Source organism: Mobula hypostoma, chromosome 12 (assembly GCF_963921235.1).
Source record: "Mobula hypostoma chromosome 12, sMobHyp1.1, whole genome shotgun sequence".
Classification (NCBI taxonomy): domain Eukaryota; kingdom Metazoa; phylum Chordata; class Chondrichthyes; order Myliobatiformes; family Myliobatidae; genus Mobula; species Mobula hypostoma.
In genome coordinates this window covers 113,155,662-113,179,676 of record NC_086108.1, presented here as the reverse complement: position 1 = coordinate 113,179,676, position 24,015 = coordinate 113,155,662, and the positions used below count along the sequence as shown (strand labels likewise).

The 24,015-nt window shown below is 48.4% G+C and overlaps 1 protein-coding gene across 1 annotated transcript in view; it reads left to right on the top strand.

Annotated features, from left to right (window-relative positions):
- The window catches only part of LOC134355274 (collagen alpha-1(XXIV) chain-like), a 530,134-nt gene that overhangs the window by 271,347 nt on the left and 234,772 nt on the right, over positions 1–24,015 (top strand). The window contains exons 17-19 of the mRNA XM_063065074.1: positions 15,074–15,127; positions 17,104–17,157; positions 19,235–19,288. Of these exons, the coding sequence (XP_062921144.1) occupies positions 15,074–15,127; positions 17,104–17,157; positions 19,235–19,288 (162 nt within the window). The remainder of the gene's footprint in view (positions 1–15,073; positions 15,128–17,103; positions 17,158–19,234; positions 19,289–24,015) is intronic.

Below are 24,015 nucleotides of genomic sequence, written 5' to 3'. Positions count from 1 at the left end.
CCATACCGCAGTCGGGGAGAAACATGGGCTCAGTATGCTTTGATTCCTGCCCAGTTCTCCGAAGAAACACTTTAACAGATTACTTCCAAATTTCCAAGGTATTTGTTCTGTCAGAATTAACAACATCAGCTTCAAAGTGAGCAATACCACAGCTCTGCAGCCACCATTCAGCACCAGATTCCAGAAAATTGAGGGGTGCTGCCCAGTCAGTTTTTGTGTTGTTGATCTGGAATAAGGAATGCAACCAACAGACCATCAGACCAAAAAGACCGTGAAACCGCAAGGCTTTAATAGACCATAAAGCCTCAGCATTACATCCTTGCTTTTCAATCTGAATGGCCCTCTGTTGTTCAGGGTCAGCCATGGATGATGCGTGCTAGCTGCTTAAGTCAGTATGCAAGCCTGGGCAGTACGATATGGAAAGGGAACTGTTGTCCGTGTAGCAAGCTCCCCTTCTCCACACATCTGATGAATCCAAAGGAACAACAGAGACCAATACTGTTTGGTACGAGCAGTGTCGCAGGAACTGCCTCTCTCACTTTCCACCTCTGATGTTTGCGCCACCCTGAGCAGGATGAATGTACGGAAGGCAGCTGGTCCGGATGGAATACCTGGCTGTGTGCTCAGTATCTGTGCAGGGCAGTTGGCCGGGGTCTTCACAGACATTTTTAATCTGTCCCTGGCCCAGGCAGTTGTCCCCACAAGCTTCAAGATCGCCACCATTGTGCCATTGATGAAGCATTCCACTGCCATGGGCCTGAATGACTTCCGTCCAGTTGCACTCACCCCCATCATTGCAAAGTGCTTTGAGAGACTGGTTCTATCACATCTGAAATCCTGTCTGCCCGCTACCCTGGACCCCCATTAATTTGCCTATCGCACCTACAGGTCAACAGAGGACGCCATCTCCACAGCACTTCACTCTGTCCTGACCCACCTGGACAGCCCCAACTCTTACGTCAGAATGCTGTTCATTGACTTTAGTTCGGCATTCAATACTGTGATCCCCTCCAAGCTGATCGCCAAACTTCGCCAGCTTGGTATCAGCTCATCCCTCTGCAATTGGACCTTGGACTTTCTGACTAACAGACCCCAATCAGTTAAGTTAGACAACCTCTCCTCCTCCACTCTCCCCCTGAACGCCGGCGTGCCTCAAGGCTTGTTTGCTGAGCCCTCTTCTGTACTCCCTTTTCACCTATGGCTGCGTTCCTGTACATGGTTCTAACTCCATAATTAATTCCATAATCAAGTTCACAGATGACACCACCGTGGTTGGCCTGATCAGAGGGGATGACGAGACGGCCTACAGGGATGAGGTCCAGCACCTGGCCGCGTGGTGTGCCGACAACAACCTGGCCCTTAACACCCAGAAGACCAAGGAGATCATTGTGGACTTCAGGCATGCCAGGAGCTACACTCACATCCCCATCTACACCAACGGAACTGTAGTGGAGCGTGTATCAAGCTTCAAATTCCTTGGTGTCCACATTTCTGAGGATCTGACCTGGTCCCTGAACTCCTCCATTCTGATCAAAAAGGAGCAACAGCGCCTTTATTTCCTGCGGAGCATCAAGATAGCTCACCTCTGTCCCAGGATACTGACGGACTTTTACCGCTGTACCATTGAGAGCATACTCACCAACTGCATCTCAGTGTGGTATGGCAATTGTCCTGTATCAGACCGCAAAGCACTCCAGCGTGTGGTGAAAAGGGTCCAGCAGATTATCGGCACCCAATTGCCCACCATTGAGAACATCTACCATAAACGCTGCCTGGGCAGGGCGAAAAGCATTATCAAGGATGCATCTCACCCTAACCATGGACTTTTTACTCTCCTCCCATCCGGTAGGCACTACAGGAGCCTCCGCTCCCGCACCAGCAGGCACAGGAAGAGCTTCTTCCCTGAGGCTGTGACCCTGCTGAACCTCACATCACAGCGCTAAGCAGTATTGCATCCGTATTGTACTGTCTCAGTACTTTTATATTTGTGTTCTGTAGCACTTACTTTTTATTTGCAGTTATTTTGTAAATAACGCTATTCTTTGCGTTTCTGGTCAGATGCTAACTGCATTTCATTGGCTTTGTATCTGTACTCGGCACAATGACAATATAGTTGAATCTAATCTAATCTAATTAATGTTGAAGTCAGCCTAGGCCTGCTTTAGAGACCCTGGCTCTGGATTTTAACTCTGGGTTTTCTCTCAAAGCCTTCCCCGTGAGTGGGTATGGCTACAAGGCAGCAAAGGTTTGAGATCAGAGTTTTCCTTGATAAGCTGCCAACCATGGCTGACGAGCCCCATCTGCTCAAAGCATTTGTTTTTATGGGGCCAGTAGCTTGCTTTTGCCCCTTCTCCTGTCAGTAGAAATGGGTCTGCTGGGTTTGGTAGCTAAGCCACATATGAAGACCAGGAGCTGGATTTAGTTGTCAGAGGCTACTTGATTCGCATGCCATTAGAGCATTTAATAGGTGGGATAAGGTTACACTACTTGTTAAATGCCCCCAGTTGTGTGCATCATTTATTAAATTAATTTTATATTTGATCCTCGAAATGAACACATTTGTCTTCCTTACCACTGACTCAGCCTGCTGGATCTAGTCAAAGTCGAAGTAAATTTATTATCAAAGTACATAACTGTCACCATCTACTAGCTTAAGAGCAGGCACAGAGGGCTGACTATCCCTACCTGACTCCATTTCCCAACATCCTCCTCTGCTCCCCAGTCCACCAATCACCAACCAGACCCTAGTCTCATCCCTCTTCCTCCCCACTTCATCAGATTCAGATTTAGTAATCATGTGTACATGGAACCATGCAATGAAATGCTTCATTAGGCATTGGTCAATTGCACGTTGATTACTGTCAACATGTCATCGGTCCTTTATCTAAGAGAAGATGTGCTGGCATTGGAGAAGGTCCAAACGAGGTTCACACGAATGATTCTGGAGATGAAACGGTTAATGTATGAGGAGCATTTGATGGCTATGAGCCTGTACTCAAACAAGAGAAAATCTGCAGATGCTGGAAATTCAAGCAACACACACAAAATGCTGGAGGATCTCAGCAGGCCAGGCAGCATCTATGTAAAAAAAGTACAGTTGACGTTTCGAGCCTAGTCCCTTCGACAGGACTGGAGAAAGAAAGATGAGGAGTAGATTTAAAAGGTGGAGGAGGGGAGAGGGAAACTCAAGGTGACAGATGAAACCAGGTGGGGGAGGGATGAAGTAAAAAGCTGGGATGTTGATTGGTGAAAGCGATACAGGGCTGGAAAAGGAGAAGTCTGATAGGAGAGAATAGGAGACCATGGAAGAAAGAAAAGGGAAGAGGAGCACTAAAGAGAGGTGATGGACAGGCAAGGAGATGAGGTGAGAGAGGGAAAAGGGAACGGGGAATGGTGAATGGAGGGGGGGGGGCATTCCTGGAAGTTTCAGAAATCGATGTTCATGCCATCAGGTTGGAGGCTACCCAGACGGAATATAAGATGTTGTTCCTCCAACCTGAGTGTGGCCTCATCGCGACAGTAGAGAAAGCCATGGACTGACATGTCGGAATAGGAATGGGAAGTGGAATTAAAATGGCTGGCCACTGGGAGATCCTGTTTCTCCTGGCAGACGGAGCGTAAGTGCTTGGCAAAGTGCTCTCCCACTCTATGTTGGGTCTCACCGATATACAGGAGGCCACATTGGGAGCACCGGACACAATATAAGACCCCAACAGACTCACAGGTGAAGTGTTGCCTCACCTGCAAGGACTGTCTGGGGCCTGAATGGTAGTGAGGGAGGAGGTGTAGGGGCAGGTGTAGCACTTGTTCCACTTGCAAGGATAAGTGCCAGGAGGGAGATCAGTGGGGAGGGATGAATGGACAAGGGAGTCACATAGGGAGGGATCCCTGCAGAAAGGGGAGGGGGGGTGAAGGGAAAGATGTGCTTGGTGGTGGGATCCCGTTGGAGATGGTAGAAATTGCGGAGAGTTAGGTACTGGACCTGGAGGCTGGTGGACTGCTAGGTGAGGACAAGAGAAACCCTATCCCTGGTAGGGTGGCGGGATGTAGGGAGGATGTTCTCCTTCCAGCCTTTTGAACCATGTCACCCCAGCAACTCCACGACCCCAGTTAATCTGAACCTAATCACAGGACAATATACAATGACCAATTAGCATACATGGACTACGGGAGGAAACTGGAGCACATGAGAAAAACCCACGGGTTCTGTGAGGAGGATGTACAGCGAGTGCTGGAATTGAACTCTGAACTCCGTGATGTCTGGAGCTGTAACAACGTCACACTAACCACCACCCTATAGCGGGAGAGTCCAGAGGGCACAGCCTCAGAATAGAGGGACATCCTTTTAGAACAGAGGTGAGGAGGAATTTGAATCAGTGGAATTCATTGCCACAGGCTGCTGTGGGGGTCGAGTCATTGGGTATATTTAAAGCAGAGGTTGATAGATTCTTGTTTAGTCAAGACGTCAATGGTTACAGGGAGAAGGCAGGGGTTTGGGTTTGAGAGGGAAAATAAATGAGCCTTTATTGAATTACAGAGCAGACACGATGGGCCAAATGGCCTAATTCTGCTCTATTTCTTATTGTTGTATGGTCTCCCTGGGAGATCTGCTGGATTTTCTCTTCCTTGTACTCTCTTTGCCAACTTACACCAAGAAAAAAATTACAAACTGCACAGTTACATGACATTGTTTACACATTGGTAATGCATTTGGAAGGAATAGATTGTTTTTAATATTATTTTGTTGAAATATTTTAGATATGTAACAGTTCCTTTGGCCTTTGGGTGAGAGTAATATTTATCCAAACACACTTCATTAGCATTAAAGTTTTGCAAGGTCTAATTCCAAATATAGTGCGGTGTTACTCTGTTGGGCACGTGGTTGGATATTTTTAAGTTTCAGTGTATGTGTGATACTGTAAAGGCTTGGAAATGTCTATCCCAGCACTTCTTTCAATTGTGTCTGAAAATCAAAAAAATTGCAGATTTGAAATAAAAACTAAAAATGCTGGAAGGACATGGGAGGTCAGGCAGCAGCTGTGGAGAAAAAAATGGTTAAATGTTTCATCAGAATGAGAGAGGAGAGAAAATTAGGTTTGTTTTTAATGAAGATTGGGAAGGATTGGAAGACTAATGGGGTTCGATGGGTTAAGAAAATTGGGAAGGATTGGAAGACTAATGGATTTTGATTGGTTGAGAAGATTGGGAAGGCATTGGAAGACGTAAATACAAGAGATTCTGCAGATGCTGGAAATCTAATGCAACACAGATAAAATGCTGGAGGAACTCAACAGGTCAGGCAGCATCTATAGAAATGAATAAACAGTCAACGTTTTCAGGCTGAGACCCTTCATCAGGACTGGAAAGGAAGGGGGCAGAATCCAGGAGAAGAAGATGGGGGGATGGTGGAGCACAAGCTGGCAGGTGACAGGTGAAGTCAGGTGGGTGGGTGAGGTGTGGATAAAGTGATAAGCTGGGAGGTGATAGGTGAGAAAGGTAAAGAGCTGGAGAAGAAGAAATCAGATAGGAGAAGACAGTGAACCACGGGAAGAAGAGGGAGGCGGTTGGCAGGTGAGCAGAAGAAAAGGGTTAAGAGTGGAGTCAGAAGAGGGAATGGAAAATAAGAGATGGGGGAGGGGAAAATCATCAAAATGTAGGGACATTGATGTTCATGCCATCAGGTTGGAGACTACTCAAACAGGATTTGAAGTTGCTCCTCAAACCTGAGAGAGACTTCATCATGACAGTAGAGGAGGCCATGGACCAACATGTCGGAATGGGTATGGGTGTTGGAATTAAAATGGTTGGCCACAAGGAAAACTTGCTTGTTGCAGACTGAGCGAAGTTCCTTGTCACCGTGGCCCTCCAATCTACATGGGATCTCACCTGGAAGGACTATTTTGCGCCCTGAATGAAGGTGAGGGAGGAGGTGAATGGGCAGGTGTTGTATTTATCCTGCTTACAGGGACAAGTTCCAGGAGAGAGATTAGTGAGGTGGAACGACTGGACAAGGCAGTCACAAGAAGAGCGATCCCTCGCAGGGAGTGAGGGAAGGAGGTGAAGATGTGAAGATGTGTTTGGAGGTGGGATTCCATTGGAGATGGTTGAAGTTCCGAAGAATGATGTGCTGGATACAGAGGTTCATGAGGTGGTAGGTGAGGACAATCGGAACTCTATGCTGTTAAGGCAGAGGGAAAATGGAGTGTTGTAGCATAACGTTTAGTGTAACGCTTTACAATGCCAAGCGATCAGGGTTCAATTCCCATTGCTGTTTGTGTGTTCTCCCTGTGACTCTGGGGATTTCCTCCCACAACAGGGTTCGGTTTAATGAGTTGTGACCATGCTATGTTGGTGCCAGTGGTATGGAGACGCTTGTGCACCCTGCACATTCTCAAAACTTGTTAGTTCTTTCATTCTGGCTTCTGCCCCCTTCCTTTCCCATCCTGATGAAGGGTCTTAGCCCAAAACATCGACTCTTTATTCCCCTCCACAGATGCTGCCTGTCCTGCTGAGTTCCTCCAGCATTTTGTGTGTGTTGCTCTGGATTTCCAGCATCTGCAGAATCTCTTGTGGTGATGATTTGCCGCAGGAACTCAGTGGGTCGAGCAGCACCTGTGCGGGGAGAAAGCAAAACCCTGTGTCAGACTGGCAATGAAGAGGAATACATTTTAAGTTGGGTGACACAGTAACATAATGATTAATGTGACACTATTACAACTCAGGATGTTAGAGTTTAGAGTTCAATCCTAGCGTCCCCTGTCGGGAGTTTGTATACCCTCCTTGTGGAATGCGTGAGTTCCTTCCACAGTCCAAAGATGTACCAGTTAGTAGGGTCATTGGTCAGTGTAAATTGTCCTGTGATTAGGCTAAATCGGACATTGCTGGAAGGGCCTAAACATGGTGTATCTCGAGATAATTAATTAAGGAGACTGTTTAAAAAGAGAGACAGGCAGTATATTCTATATATTGGCAAGACCCAACACAGACTGGGAGATCGTTTTGCTGAACACCTACGCTCTGTCCGCCAGAGAAAGCAGGATCCCCCAGTGGCCACACATTTTAATTCCACATCCCATTCCCATTCTGATATGTCTATCCACGGTCTCCTCTACTGTCAAGATGAAGCCACACTCAGGTTGGAGGAACAACACCTTACATTCTGTCTGGGTAGCCTCCAACCTGATGGCATGAACATCGACTTCTCTAACTTCCACTAATGCCCCATCTCCCCCTCGTACCCCATCCGTTATTTATTTATATACACACATTCTTTCTCTCTCTCTCCTTTTTCTCCCTCTGTCCCTCTGACTATACCCCTTGTCCATCCTCTGGGTTTTTCCCCCTCCCCCTTTTCCTTCTCCCTGGGCCACCTGTCCCATGATGCTCTCATATCCCTTTTGCCAATCACCTGTCCAGCTCTTGGCTCCATCCCTCCCCCACCTGTCTTCTCCTATGATTTCGGATCTCCCCCTCCCCCTCTCACTTTCAAATCTCTTACTAACTCTTCCTTCAGTTAGTCCTGACGAAGGGTCTCGGCCCGAAACGTCGACTGTACCTCTTCCTAGAGATGCTGCCTGGCCTGCTGCATTCACCAGCAACTTTGATGTGTGTTGCTTGAATTTCCAGCATCTGCAGAATTCCTCGAGTTTAGGTGACAGGCAGCGGGATTAGGGAGGGAGTTCCATATCTAGAGGCACAGGTAACAGAGGACATGCCACCTGTGGTGAAGCAGTAAGAGTTGAGATGGCTAAGAGACCGGAATTAGAATTGAAATTGGCTTATTATTGTCACATACTGAGACACAGTGAAGAGTTTGTCTTGCATCTTGTCCTTAATACAGATCAGATCATTACACGGTGTATTGAGGCAGTAGATGGTAAACCAATAATAGAGTTCCAACAGGGCAGTGTAGTAGCTGGTTCAGAGCTTTACAGTACAGACTGTAAGATCGGGGTTCTATTCCTGTCAAAGTCTGTAAGAAGTTTGCACAATCTCCCCGTGACCATGTGGTTTTGTCCGGGTGCTCCAGTTTCCTCCCACATTCCAAAGACATACCGGTTAAGGTTAGTGTGCTCTGGGCAACAAAGTTCAAAAGTTCAAAGTTCAAAGGACATTTTATTATCAGAGTACAAATATGTCACCATATACAACCCTGAGATTCATTTTCCTGTGGGCATACTCAGAAAATACAATCTATGGGTTAGTCATCGTCATCATCGTCATGGCTATCCCTCGAGGTCGAGGATGATGGTCTTCGTTCTGAAGAAGTGACCCACAGAGTGAAGACGCCTGTGTGTGTATTTGTTTAACGTGTACTTGATGTTGCACTCCAAGAAGCACACGATACTTCACAAATCAACCAACTGATTCCAATGGCATGGAAACCACGACGATTGGAGCTGATGGATTTGTTGCAGCCTTCATCCACCTTCACAGCCGTTGAGTTCGAAGTAACTTGGTCTGCCTGTTCCACCGTTGAAGTCTTGGTTGGATTGTTCTTTGTCAGGGACCTCACCCTCGACCTTACCGCCATAGGTGACCCTACCAGGAGCACAGCTCCAGACAGCATCGCTCTCAGGATCACAGGACCACACAAGCTTCTCCACCACGACAAGGTGACAATATGGATTAGTGACTATAACAAGATCTATGAAAGATCAACTAGAGTGCAGAAGAATCTGCAAATGCAAATATAAATAAATTGCAATAAATAATGAGAACATGAAATAACAAGATAGAGTCGGAAAAAGTCGGACAATGGATGGTCAAGTGAGTGTAGTTAATCCCTTTGTTCAAGAGCCTGATGGTTGAGGGGTAGTAACTGTTCTTGAACCTGGTGGTGCGAGTCCTGAGGCACCTGTACCTTCTACCTGATGGCGGCAGCGAGAAAAGAGCATGGCCTGGGTGGTGAGGATCTCTAATGATGGATGCTGCTTTCCTACGACAGTGTTTCATGCCGCCCAGCACAATCTTGGCTGATTTAATTTGACGCAAACGATACATTTCAATGTATGCTTCGATGGACAGTACATGGGACAGATGAAGCTAACCTGACCTGACCTATTCTGAGAATAAAGTGTTCACATTACAGGGAGAGTGCAGTGTAGGCAGACAAAAGATGCAAGGTCGTACTGAGGTAGATTGTGAGGTGAAGAGTCCATATCATACCAGAGAACCATTCAATAGTTTTCTAACAGAGGGTAGAAGCTGTCCCTGAGCCTGGTGGTATCAACTGGTACAGTTTTTGTATCTTCTGCCCGATGAGAGAGGGGAGACGAGAGAATGTCCAAGGTGGGTGTGGTCTTTGATTATGCTGGCTGCTTTATCAAGGCAGCAGGAAGTGCCGACAGATTCTAGGGAGGGGAGGCTGGTTCCTGTGATGCGTTGAGCTGTGTCCACAGCTCTGTGCAAATTCTTGCAGTCACATGCAGAACAGTTGCCGTACTGAACTGTGTTGCCTCCAATACCTCAGAAAGTTTAACAGCAAGCGATCGTCTTAGTAGCTTTTCTTCTGATTCACTGTTGGAACGTTAGTAATTTGGAATGCTGCAAGTCAGATTCACTGGTTTACTGGTGACAATTCAGCGTAGCCATGTGGCCTTGGATGTAGCAAGGACCAGGCCTCAAGCCGCGGTGACGTCTGTTTGCGGCCGGGAGACATTGAAGTCAGTGCAGTCCACCGGCATGGCAGAGGTGGTGTGGCATGGCATCTATGCTGGAGTCAGAGCTGCCCCTGTGTTCTCTTGGCAGAAGAAAAGCTGTGTTGTGTTCAGCTGCAGACTGCTGCAACATTCATGAACTCAAGGACTTGGACTGCAATGTTTTTGTGTGACTATATTTTACTGCTATCTTAATGTGGTATGTATGCCTCACACTGTGTGTGACTATTAGTACTGTGTTATGCACCTTGGCCCCAGATGAAACGCTGTACCGTTTGCCTCTATGCATGGGTATTCATGTATGGTTGAATGACAATTAAACTTGACTTTGAACTTGAACTTGAGATACATTAGGAACATTTAAGAGAATCTTAGGTAGACCCATGGATGATAGAAAAATGGAGGGCTATGATTGATCTTAGAGTAGGTTTAAAGATTGGCACAAGATTGTGGGCCAAAAGGCCTGTACTGTGCTATAATATTCTATGATCTATGATTTATAAATGAGTCCATGAACCATGAACACTACCTCAGTGCTCATTATCAACATTTAAGAGGCATTTAGACAGACGTGTGGCAGGGTGGAGATACATCTCTACCAGAGGAGGTGTAAGGCACTAGTCTGCAAGTCACCTTTGGGCAAGGTGTAGCACTTGCTTCACCCCCGATCAGGGTCAAATGAAGCCATGGTCATAGAAGCAGCTGGTGCATATCACATAAAAGTTGCTGGTGAACGCAGCAGGCCAGGCAGCATCTCTAGGAAGAGGTTCAGTCGACGTTTCAGGCCGAGACCCTTCGTCAGGACTAACTGAAGGAAGAGTGAGTAAGGGATTTGAAAGTTGGAGGGGGAGGGGGAGATCCAAAATGATAGGAGAAGACAGGAGGGGGAGAGATGGAGCCAAGAGCTGGACAGGTGATTGGCAAAAGGGGATACGAGAGGATCATGGGACAGGAGGTCCGGGAAGAAAGACAAGGGAAGGGGGAACCCAGAGGATGGGCAAGGGGTATATTCAGAGGGACAGAGGGAGAAAAAGGAGAGTGAGAGAAAGAATGTGTGTATAAAAATAAGTAACAGATGGGGTACGAGGGGGAGGTGGGGCATTAGCGGAAGTTAGAGAAGTCGATGTTCATGCCATCAGGTTGGAGGCTACCCAGACGGAATATAAGGTGTTGTTCCCCCAACCTGAGTGTGGCTTCATCTTTACAGTAGAGGAGGCCGTGGATAGACATGTCAGAATGGGAATGGGATGTGGAATTAAAACGTGTGGCCACTGGGAGATCCTGCTTTCTCTGGCGGACAGAGCGTAGATGTTCAGCAAAGCAGTCTCCCAGTCTGCATCGGGTCTCGCCAATATATAAAAGGCCACATCGGGAGCACCGGACGCAGTATATCACTCCAGCCAACTCACAGGTGAAGTGTTGCCTCACCTGGAAGGACTGTTTGAGGCCCTGAATGGTGGTAAGGGAGGAAGTGTAAGGGCATGTGTAGCACTTGTTCCGCTTACACGGATAAGTGCCACGGCCTCCTCTACTGTAAAGATGAAGCCACACTCAGGTTGGAGGAACAACACCTTATATTCCGTCTGGGTAGCCTCCAACCTGATGGCATGAACATCGATTCCTCTAACTTCCGCTAATGCCCCACCTCCCCTTGTACCCCATCTGTTACTTATTTTTATACACACATTCTTTCTCTCACTCTCCTTTTTCTCCCTCTGTCCCTCTGAATATACCCCTTGCCCATCCTCTGGGTCCCCCCCGCCGTCTTTCTTCCCGGACCTCCTGTCCCATGATCCTCTTGTATCCCTTTTGCCAATCACCTGTCCAGCTCTTGGCTCCATCCCTCCCCCTCCTGTCTTCTCCTATCATTATGGATCTCCCCCTCCCCCTCCAACTTTCAAATCGCTTACTCACTCTTCCTTCAGTTAGTCCTGACGAAGCGTCTTGGCCTGAAACGTCGACTGCACCTCTTCCTAGAGATGCTGCCTGGCCTGCTGCATTCACCAGCAACTTTTATGTGTGTTGCTTGAATTTCCAGCATCTGCAGAATTCCTGTTGTTTGGTGCATATCACAAGTCCTGGTAATGCAACCACTGATGCCAAGCAGACAGTCTATGAAGAGTATTGATATTTGCTGGGGGTCACCTGTTTTGTAATGACTCTGCCCAGAAAAAGGCAATGGCAAACCATTTCTGTAGAAAAACTTGTCAAGAGCAATCATGGTCATAGACCACGATCGCCTACGTCCTCTGACATGGCACCTGATGATGATGATGGTGGTGGTGTTGATGGTGATGATGATGATGGTGGTGGTGTTGATGGTGATGATGATTACGCTGATGGTGATGATGATGATGATTACGCTGATGGTGATGATGATGGTGATGATGATGATTACGCTGATGGTGATGATGACGATGGTGGTGGTGTTGATGGTGATGATGGTGATGATGATGATTACGCTGATGGTGATGATGGTGATGATGGTGATGATGATGATAATGATGAGTAGACAGACTGATGAACAGACTGGGAGAGGGGGAATGTGAGCCACATGCTAGTTTAGCTTGGCTTCACAATCAACCCAGACATTGAGTCAAGTCGAGTTTATTGACATATGCACAAGCACAGTGAGGTATGGGCACAATAGACAAACTGCTTTCAGCAGTATCACAGGCACACAGAATATAAAATTATTTATTTATTTTTTTCATTTAGAGATGCAGTGAGGAACAGGCCCTTTCAGTCCTTTGAGCCGCACCACACAGCAACCATCGATTTAACCCTCATCCAATCACAGGACAACTTACAAGACCGGTTAACGTACTAACCGGTACATCATTGGACTGTGGGGGGAAAGCAAAGCACCTGGACAAAACCCAGGAAACCCACGCACACACAGGGAGGACTGTACAAACTTGATTACAAAGGACACCGGTATTGACCTCCCAAATCCAATGCCCTGAGCTGTAATAGCGCCATGCTAACCGCTATACTACCGTGGCACCCGATTATACAAGACAGCGAAGGAAAAGGCTGTAGAACAGAAAAGTAGTAGGTTGAGACAGCTTCTAGGAATTAAATTATACATAAATAATACAAAGCAGTGAAGAACAAGGAGACAGTGCAAATCAAGACATTAGCACAAAACAAAAACAGAGAGACAAGTCCATGAGTGCAAGAGGTGGTCTGTAGTGCACTGTGTACCTCTATTCTCAATGTCTTTCTATAAACGCTCCGTAAGCAAATTCCTAACAAGCTGCATCACTGCACAGCATAGAAACTGCACCGTGGCAAAGAGCAAGGCTCCACCACAGGTAATCAAAACTGCCCAGCGCATCACCAGCCAGCAAGGACATTTATACAGAACGGTGCCAGAAGAGGGCCAGTAACATCATGAAGGATCCCACCCTCCCTGCTCGTGGACTGTTTGTCCCACTCCCATCAGGGAGGAAGCTGCGTAGCACCCACACCAGGACCACCAGACTCAAAAACAGTTCCTTTCCCCAAGCAGTGAGGTTGATCAACACCTCCACCCACTAACCCACCCCTCCACACCCCCAACCATTAACCCACCCCTCCACACCCCCACCCACTAACCCACCCCTCCACACCCCAACCACTAACCCACCCCTCCACACCCCCACCCTCTAACCCACCCTCCATACCCTGAACCACTAACCCACCCCTCCACACCCCCACCCACTAACCCACCCCTCCACACCCCAACCACTAACCCACCCCTTCACACCCCCCAACCACTAACCCACCCCTCCACACCCCCAACCACTAACCCACCCCTCCACACCCCCACCCACTAACCCACCCCTCCACACCCCAACCACTAACCCACCCCTCCACACCCCCACCCTCTAACCCACCCTCCATACCCCGAACCACTAACCCACCCCTCCACACCCCCACCCACTAACCCACCCCTCCACACCCCAACCACTAACCCACCCCTTCACACCCCCAACCACTAACCCACCCCTTCACACCCCCCAACCACTAACCCACCCCTCCACACCCCCACCCACTAACCCACCCCTCCACACCCCAACCACTAACCCACCCCTCCACACCCCCAACCACTAACCCACCCCTCCACACCCCAACCACTAACCCACCCCTCCACACCCCCACCCACTAACCCACCCCTCCACACCCCAACCACTAACCCACCCCTTCACACCCCCCAACCACTAACCCACCCCTCCACACCCCAACCACTAACCCACCCCTCCACACCCCCAACCACTAACCCACCCCTCCACACCCCCGACCACTAACCCACCCCTCCACACCCCCAATCACCGTTACTTTACCATTTCCTGTCAGTCACCTTATGTACAGACACTCCTGTGCCTAGCGTCACTTTATGGACATGCAATCAATCTATGTAAATAAGCCATCTTATGTATTCATACTTATTGTGTTTTATTATTATCATGTTCCTTATCTTATTGTTTCTTTGCACTGTCTTTGATTTGAAGTAATAATTATTTCATTTTCCCTTACACTTGTGTACTGGAAATGACATGGAATGGTGGCACAAGAGATGGTCTGTTGTTGGAGTAGGTTTATGGCTGTGCTGCTTGGTTCAAGAACCTGATTTTTGTAAGAAAGTAGCTTTTCCCGAACCTGCTGATCTGGGACTTCAGGGCTCTGTATCTGCTTACCTAATATTAGCCTTTAATTTCCAACCTGAAGTTGCTCGCCTGGCTGTTTTCTGCCCCAACGGTCTTTGACGTGGTTTCTGACTGAGACACACTGAGGGAGGTTGCCATCGGTGTTAAAGGAACTGAGTGATTTAGGTCTGCATGGACCTTGGTGTTTTCACAGTGACCTGAAATTAACAAAACAAGATGTTCTGCAGCCGCCGGAAATCCAGAGCAACCGCCACAGTAGTATAGCGGTTACCATGGCGATATTACAGCTCAGGGCATCAGAGTTCAGCGTTCAATTCCGGCATCCTCTGTGAGGAGTTTGTACGTCCTCCGGGTGGATTTCCTCTGGGTGCTTCCGTTTCCTCCCACAGTCCACAGGTGTATTTGTCACGAAATTAATTGTCCCCTGATTATGCTGGGGTTGAATTGGGGGAGCTCAAAGGGCCTGTTATGTGCTGTATCTCCAAATAAAATAAATAAATAAACACACACAAAACGTCGAGGGAACTCAGCAGGTCTCGCAACATCTATGGAGAGGAATAAATAGCCAATGTTTCAGGCCGAAACCCTTGGTCAGGACGAGTGAGCAGTAAGAAAGATGAGAGAGCAGAAAGTTAACGAGCAGTTTGGGTATGTTTGGTCGAGCTGTGTGCTTGGGGAACGTGTGCAGTGTTTCTGCAGCTTAAGTGGGAGCACTCACTGTGGATCCACGTTTTAATCTGTGTGTGATGATATTTTACCCAGGGTGATCATGGTCTGATGGGACCTCCCGGAGAAAGAGGATTCCCTGGCGATCGGGTACGTACACATCTACATTGGTCTCTTGGTGTCTTACAAACTTTAACACCATCACTCTTAAATGTAGCATTGCTACTGCGGGAGGGTTCGTACTGAGGGAGGGTCACACTGTGGGAGGGGCAGTACTGAGGGAGGGTCACACTGTGGGAGGGGTGGTACTGAGGAAGGGTCACACTGTGGGAGGGGTGGTACTGAGGGAGGGTCACACTGTGGGAGGGGCAGTACTGAGGGAGGGTCACACTGTGGGAGGGGCGGTACTGAGGGAGAGTCACACTGTGGGAGGGGCGGTACTGAGGGAGGGTCACACTGTGGGAGGGGCGGTACTGAGGGAGAGTCACACTGTGGGAGGGGCGGTACTGAGGGAGGGTCACACTGTGGGAGGGGCGGTACTGAGGGAGGGTCACACTGTGGGAGGGGCGGTACTGAGGGAGGGTCACACTGTGGGAGGGGTGGTACTGAGGGAGGATCACACTGTGGGAGGGGCGGTACTGAGGGAGAGTCACACTGTGGGAGGGGCGGTACTGAGGGAGGGTCACACTGTGGGAGGGGCGGTACTGAGGGAGAGTCACACTGTGGGAGGGGCGGTACTGAGGGAGGGTCACACTGTGGGAGGGGCGGTACTGAGGGAGGGTCACACTGTGGGAGGGGCGGTACTGAGGGAGGATCACACTGTGGGAGGGGCGGTACTGAGGGAGAGTCACACTGTGGGAGGGGCGGTACTGAGGGAGGGTCACACTGTGGGAGGGGTGGTACTGAGGGAGGGTCACACTGTGGGGGGGTGGTACTGAGAGAGGGTCACACTGTGGGAGGGGTGTTACTGAGGGAGAGTTACACTGTGGGGGGGTGGTACCGAGGGAGAGTCACACTGTGGGGGAGTGGTACCGAGGGAGGGTCACACTGTGGGGGGGTGGTACCGAGGAAGGGTCACACTGTGGGAGGGGTGGGACCGAGGGAGAGTCACACTGTGGGAGGGGTGGTACTGAGAGAGGGTCACACTGTGGGAGGGGTGGTACTGAGGGAGGGTCACACTGTGAGAGGGGTGGTACTGAGGGAGCGTCACACTGTGGAAGGGGTGATACTGAGGGAGGGTCACACTGTGGGAGGGGTGGTACTGAGGGAGGGTCACACTGTGGGGGGTTGGTACTGAGGGAGGGTCACACTGTGGGAGGGGTGGTACTGAGGGAGGGTCACACTGTGGGAGCGGTGGTACTGAGGGAGAGTCACACTGTGGGGGGGTGGTACTGAGGGAGAGTCACACTGTGGGGGGGGTGGTACTGAGGGAGTATCACGCCGTGGGAGGGGTGGTACTGAGGGAGGGTCACACTGTGGGAGGGGCGGTACTGAGGGAGAGTCACACTGTGGGGGGGTGGTACTGAGGGAGGGTCAAACTGTGGGAGGGGCGGTACTGAGGGAGAGTCACATTGTGGGAGGGGTGGTACTGAGGGAGTATCACGCCGTGGGAGGGGTGGTACTGAGGGAGAGTCACACTGTGGGGGGGGTGGTACTGAGGGAGGGTCACACTGTGGTAGGGGCGGTACTGAGGGAGGGTCACACTGTGGGAGCGGTGGTACTGAGGGAGAGTCAGACTGTGGGGGGGTAGTACTGAGGGAGGGTCACACTGTGGGAGGGGTGGTACTGAGGGAGTATCACGCCGTGGGAGGGGTGGTACTGAGGGAGGGTCACACTGTGGGAGGGGCGGTACTGAGGGAGAGTCACACTGTGGGGGGGTGGTACTGTCACACTGTGGGGGGGTGGTACAGAGGGAGGGTCAAACTGTGGGAGGGTTGTTACTGAGGGAGAGTCAGATCGTGGGAGGGGCGGTACTGAGGGAGGGTCACACTGTGGAAGGGGCGGTACTGAGGGAGGGTCACACTGTGGGAGGGGCGGTACTGAGGGAGGGTCACACTGTAGGCAGGGATGGGTTATTGCTGAGCCATTATAATTGCAGATATATATTTTGTCATTTCTTTTAAAAGGGCACCGTTGGCCTCCCTGGAGCACCCGGACTGAGAGGGAAACCAGGCCCACAGGTAGGTTGCATCCATTCACCCGAATGAATCTGCCACATCAAAACTCAGTGGGTGTTTGTGGGACGAGCGAGCTATTTGGCTTGGAGACAAGGCTTTTGGCCCAACTCATCCATCCATACTGACCAAGAAGCTCTTCTCAGCCAGTCCCCTTTAAAGATTTAAACATTATCTTTATTGTCACATGTACATCGAACAATCAAAACGTACAGTGAAATGCATCATTTGTGTCAACGGCCAAGACGGTCCCAGAATGTGGTGGGCAACTTCCCACAAGTGTCACCAGGCTTCTAGTGCCAACATAGCGTGCCCACAAATCATTAACCCTGGAGGAAACTGGAGCACCCAGAGGAAACCCATGCAGTCACAGGGAGAACATACAAACTCCTTACAGACTGTGGTAGGAATGGAACCCCTATTGCTGGTGCTGTACAGCGTTGTGCAAACCGCTACGGGCTACAATGCCATCTGCATTTAGTCCATATCCCTCCTGCTCATTCGTTACGTGCCATGTTGTATGACATCATCGTTACGTGCCATGTTGTATGACATCATCATTATGTGCCGTGTTGTATGACATCATCATTATGTGCTGTGTTGTATGACATCATCATTATGTGCCGTGTTGTATGACATCATCATTATGTGCCGTGTTGTATGACATCATCATTATGTGCTGTGTTGTATGACATTATCGTTATGTGTCTTTCCACGACCATACTCGTTCTTGGCAAATATTTCAACAGAAGTCGTTTGCCATTGCCTTCCTCTGGGTGGTGTCTTACAAGACAGGTAACTCCAGCCATTATCAACACTCTTCAGAGATTGTCTGGCTGGTGTCAGTGATTTCAAAATCAGGACTTGTGGAGTGCCTCGGGGATCTCTTCTGGGACCCTCTACTCTTCGTGATTTTTATAAATGGCCTTGATGAAGAAATGAAGTGAGTTAGTAAATTTGCTGATGACACAAAGGTTGGGGGTGTTGTGGATAGTGTAGAGGGCTTTAGAGGTTACAGCCAGACATCAATAGGATGCAAAAACTGGGCTGAGAAGTGGCAGATGGAGTTCAACCCAGATAAGTGTGAGGTGGTTCATTTTGGTAGGTCAAATATGATGACAGAATATAATATTAATGGTAAGACTCTTGGCAGTGTGGAGGATCAGAGGGATCTTGGGGTCCGAGTCCACAGGACACTCAAAGCTGCTGCTCAGGTTGACTCTGTGGTTAAGAAGGCATATGGTGCATTGGCCAATCGTGGGATTGAATTTAGCAGCCGAGAGGTAATGTTGCAGCTATATAGGACCCTGGTCAGACCCCGCTTGGAGTACTGTGCTCAATTCTGGTCGCCTCACTACAGGAAAGATGTGGAAGCCATAGAAAGGGTGCAGAGGAGATTTACAAGGATGTTGCCTGGATTGGGGAGCATGCCTTATGAGAATAGGTTGAGTGAACTTGACCTTTTTACTTTGGAGTGGCGGAGTTTGACAGGTGACCTGATAGATGATAAGATAGGATAAGATGATGAGAGGCATTGATCATGTGCATAGTCAGAGGCTTTTTCCCAGGGCTGAAATGACTAGCACGAGAGGGCACAGTTTTAAGGTGCTTGGAAGTAGGTACAGAGGGGATGTCAGGGGTAAGTTTTTTACGCAGAGAGTGGTGAGTGTGTCGAATGCGATGCCGGCAACGGTGGTGAAGGTGGATATGATAGGGTCTTTTAAGAGACTCCTGGACAGGTACATGGAGCTTAGAAAAATAGAGGGCTATGGGTAACCCTAGGTAATTTCTAAGGTAGGGACATGTTGGACACAGCATTGTGGGCTGAAGGGCCTGTATTGTGCTGTAGGTTTTCTATGTTTCTATGTAACTAGAAGGACCAGAATGGCCTATTCTGCACTCTATCTCAATAAATAAATACTTTTTTTAAAAAGTTGCTGTCTGACCTACTGAGTTCCTTCAGCACTTTGTGTGTTTCCATGAAGCTTAATTCTGTTTTTATTTCATATCTCCAGATCTGCAGGATATTTTTTTGAAATTTATTTTAATTACGCTTTGACTCAGTGTTTGCTGTTTGTCCTAGGGTAAATTGGGTGACGCTGGACCACCTGGTTTGCAAGGACTTCCAGGACCAGAGGTAACTGGATAAATTTGTTCAGTTTAGTAATTGATGTTTGTAACACCATTAGAAAGTAAGCAATGTTGAAATGTTGAATCTAGGTTATAAACATCTGCTACGCTCTCGAACACCACAGCTACTCCGGGTCCAATCAAAGGTGTATTTTTTCATCTGTACATCTTTATTACGATAACAAGTCACTGCAGGATACTCAGATCGTCAAGCACTGCAGGACTTTCCTGTCGGCAAGTCGCTTATGCAGCTGGGCTTGTTGCGTACCATTGTTGTGTTGCCCGGACAGGGCTATTGTTAGATGGTGCACAGTGCGAGGAATTGTCTTGGATGTTTCTATTGTGATCACAAGACCCTGTTAGACATTGGTAATGTAGAATACTGTCAGACTGGTTCACTGGTTCATTGGCGTGACCGACAGTGGGGAAGCTATATTGCCTCGGTTGTGGTGAGGACTAGGACAGGGCTCCGTGTTCACCTGTTACAGCTGGCCAGGAGATGAGTGCTGAGGCGGAGAGGCAGGGTGCGCTGGAAATTGTGTCTGAGTAGGGACTGGCCCCTCCCGTTGGGGCTGCTGTCCAGTGTTCACTCAGTGCTGCCCTCCAGTGTTCACTCGGCAGAAGAACAAGCTTGGCCAGGCTTGGCTCTCTTCCCCTTCTCCCCCTCCCTTTCTCCCCTTACCATCAATTCTCAGTCATGCCACTCAGGGACTTAGGCTATATATACTTTTGTTCTTTGTGACTATGTTTTTCTGAAATTTTAACCATACTTGTTTACGGTTGTAACTATTTGTGCTGTGTGCTGTGTGTTGTTGGTAATGTTGTTCCTGAAGAAACACTCTTTCAGTAAGTTGTATTCATGTGTGGTTGAATGACAATTGAACTTGAACTTGTGCTGGTGAGGCACAGTGATGACTTGCAGGTAGCAAACAAAACAAACAAAACTATAAATCACTGTATTAAACACACTTTTTCTCGGATACGCTCACTGCGATTGGTAGCCTGTAATTTCCTTTTCGGAGCTGATCTTTCGAGCCGCCTGCACAACCTGGCATTTGTGCAATGTGAACGGCAGTCCTGAGGGTGCGGGTCAGCTGCAGCGTGGCGGGTACGGGCCAAATCGAGGCGGAGGGCCCAGGCCTGAGACTGGGGAAAGAATCAATGTTTGACCGTCACTGCAATGGAGTTGCAGGCAATTCAATGAGGCAGAACCAAGGCGAGGTGACCGGAGGCAAGACAGAGTCAAGGTGGCAGGTCCCGGGCCAGGACCTGGGTCTGAGAGCAAGGAACAGCCCAGGTTGCGTGTTTAAGTGCTGGGCCAGATCGAAAAGGTCAGGGTGTCGAGGTCAGAGGTGAGGGACTGGCCAGTATTCAGCTTGCTGCTCCATGAGGCTTACTTTTCACTGCACTGAACTGAGGCTGTGGAGTTATATGGGAGGGAAGGGTTAGGTTGATCTTGGAGCAGGTTAAAGTGTTAACACAACTATGAATTGTAATACTATATTCATGGGCTATGCTGTACTGTTCTAAGTTGTTTATCTAAGAAAGGATATGCAAGCATTGGAAAGGACACAGAGGAGCTTCGTAAGATGGGGTTCGTGTATGGGAAGCGCTTGATGGCTCTGGGCCTGTACCCACTGGAGTTTAGGAGAATGAAGGGGATCTCACTGAATCAGAATCAGGTGCAATATGTACACCGCGAAATTTGTCATTTTGCGGCAGCCGTACGTTGCAATGTATAACAATAAAATCTATAAAAAGAGAAAATAGAATTAAATAAGTAGTGCAAAAACAGAGTAAAAATGGTGTAGTGTTCATGGTTTCACTGTCCATTCAGAAATCTGATGGTGGAGGGGAGGAAACTGTTCCTGAAGTGGTGGGTGTGTGTCCTCAGGCTCCTGTACTGTACCTCCTTGGTGACAGCAGTGAGAACAGGGCATGTCCTGGTGATGGAGGTTGTGAATGACAGATGCCCCTTTATTGAGGCAGCACCTTTCGAAGGTGTCCTCGATGCTGAGGAGGCTCAAGGCTATGATGGAGCTGGCTGAGTTAACAACTTTCTGCAGCTTTTCCTCATCCTGTGCAGTGGCCCCCACCCCTCCATACCAGACAGTGATATAACCAGTTAAATGTTCTCCACGGTGCATCTATGGAAATTTATGAGCGTCTTTAGTGATCTACCAAGACTCCTCAAACTCCTAATGAAATATAGCCGCTGTCATGCCTTCTTTGTAATTGCATCAATATGTTGGGCCAGAATAAATCCTCAGAGAGGTTGACACACAGGAATTTGAAACTGCTCTCTTTCCACTTCTGATCCCTGAAGGATAATTAGTGTGTGCTCCCTCAACTTCCCCTTCCTGAAGTCCACAATCAATTCCTTGGCCTTACTGACCTTAAGTGCAAGGCTGTTGTTGTGACATTACTCAGCCAGCTGATCTACCTCGCTCCTGTACATCTCCTTGTCACCATCTGAGATTCTGCTTGTTGATTGTCAGCGAGGTGGAGACGTTTTTCCAATCTGTACAGACTGTGGTCTCCTGGTGAAGAAGCTGAGGATTCAGTTACAGAGGGTGGTACAAAGGCCCAGGTTTTGGAGCTTTTTGATTAGAACTGAAAGTAAGATGATGTTGAACACTGAGCAGTGGTCAACCTACCTAATATTGAAAGGCCTAGATAGATTGGACATGGAGGGGTTGTTTCCTATAGCAGGAATCTAGGACCAGAGGGCACAGCCTTAGCTGGACATCCATCTAGAACAGAGATGGGGAGGATTTTTTAGCCGGGGGGTGAATCTGTGGAATTCATTGCCACAGGTGCTGTGGAAGCCAAGTCATTGGGCATATTTAAAGCAGAGGTTGACAGGTTTTTGATTAGTAAGAGTGTCAAAGGTTACAGAGAGAAGGCAGGAGAATGGGTTTGAGAAGGAAAATAAATCTGCCGTGATTAAAGACTGGAGAAAACTCGATGGGCCAAAATGGCCTAGTTTCGCTTCCATGTTTTATGACCTTGTTTTGAGAACTGCTGACAAGTGTTCACCATCTGCCACCCTGTGGCTGCTAGCGACCACTGCATGTACAGTGACACAATGCGGAGAGTCACTATCTCGCAGCTCCACAGACCTGGGATCAATTCCCAGCTCCGGCTCTGTTTGTAAGGAGTGCGTGGTTGAGGGGTGGAATCTGGGGAGAGCTGATGGGAATAAGTTGCCGTGGTTAGGCTGGGAGGTCTACATGGTTGTTGTTGTCTCCCAAGTTAATGGAGGAGGACGGTCAAGTGACCAGATTTCCCAAAGTGAGGTCTAGGCATAGAATGGTAGTCATTGGGTGCATTTAAGGCAGAGATAGATAGCTTCTTGAGTAGCCAGGGCATCAAAGGGTATGGAGAGAAGGCAGGGGAGTGGGGATGACTGGAGGGATTGGATCAGCTCATGATTGAATGGCGGAGCAGACTCGATGGGCTGAATGGCCTAATTCTGCTCCTATATCTTATGGTGTTATGGTAGGCATTGCTTCTCATAGTATAGCAGCTGTGATTGAGTGCTCTCCTTGCTTTGCACTTATGACTGTGAGGCTAAACACAGCTCTAATGACATATTTAAGTTTGCTGATGACAGACACCATTGCTGTTGGACAAATCAATGGTGGTGACAAATCGGCATATAGGAGGGAGGTTGAAAATCTGGCTGACTGGTGCCACAACAACAACCTCTCACTCAAAGTCAGCAAGACCAGGGACCAAGGAATTCAGTAGGAGGAAACTGAAGTCCACCAACCAATCCTCACTGGGGGATCAGAGGACGAGAATGTCAGCAACCTTAATTTCCTTGGTGTTATTATTTCAGAGGACTAGTCCTAATCCCAGTGCGGAAGTCCAATTACGAAGAAAGTGCAACACCTCTTCTACTTCATTAGGAGTTTGCAAAGAGTCCGCATGACATCTAAAACTTTGACTAACTTCTATAGATGTATTGTGGAGAGTATATTAACGAGCTGCATCACAGTCTGCTATGGAAACACCAATGCCCTTGAATAGAGAATCATACAAGAAGTAGTGGACGTAGCCCAGTCCATCACGGGTAAAACACAACAACACAGAACGCTGTCACAGGAGAGCAGCATCCATCATCAAGGACCCCCTCCACCCAGACCGTGCTCTCTTCTCACTGCCGATATCAGGAAGAAGATACAGGGGCCTCAGGACCCACACCACCAGATTCAGGAACAGTTATTACCCCTCAACCATCAGGCTCCTGAACCGAGGGGGATAACTTCACTCAATTTCACCTGCCCCATCATTGAAATGTTCCCACAACCTGTGGACTCATTTTCAAGGACTCTTCATCTCATGTTCTCAATATTTATTGCTTATTTATTTGTTTATTTTTCCTTTTGTATTTGAGCAGTTTGTTGTCTTTTGCACATTGGTTGTTTGTCTTTCATTGATTCCATTGTGTTTCTTGGACTACTGTGAATACCTGCAAGAAAATGAATCTCAGCGTTGTATATGGTTGATAATAAATTTACTTTGAACTTTGAGAGCGAGGAGCTAAGCACACAGCCTTGTGGTGCACATGTGCTGATGGAGACTGTGGAGGAGATGTTGCCAGTCTGAACTGCCTGAATCAAAATGCTGTCGCAGCAATAGGACTTTGATTAGGGCCATATCACAAATACTTCGGGAATTGTGCACAACTCTGGTCACTGCATTCCAGGAAGGATGTTGCGGCTCTGG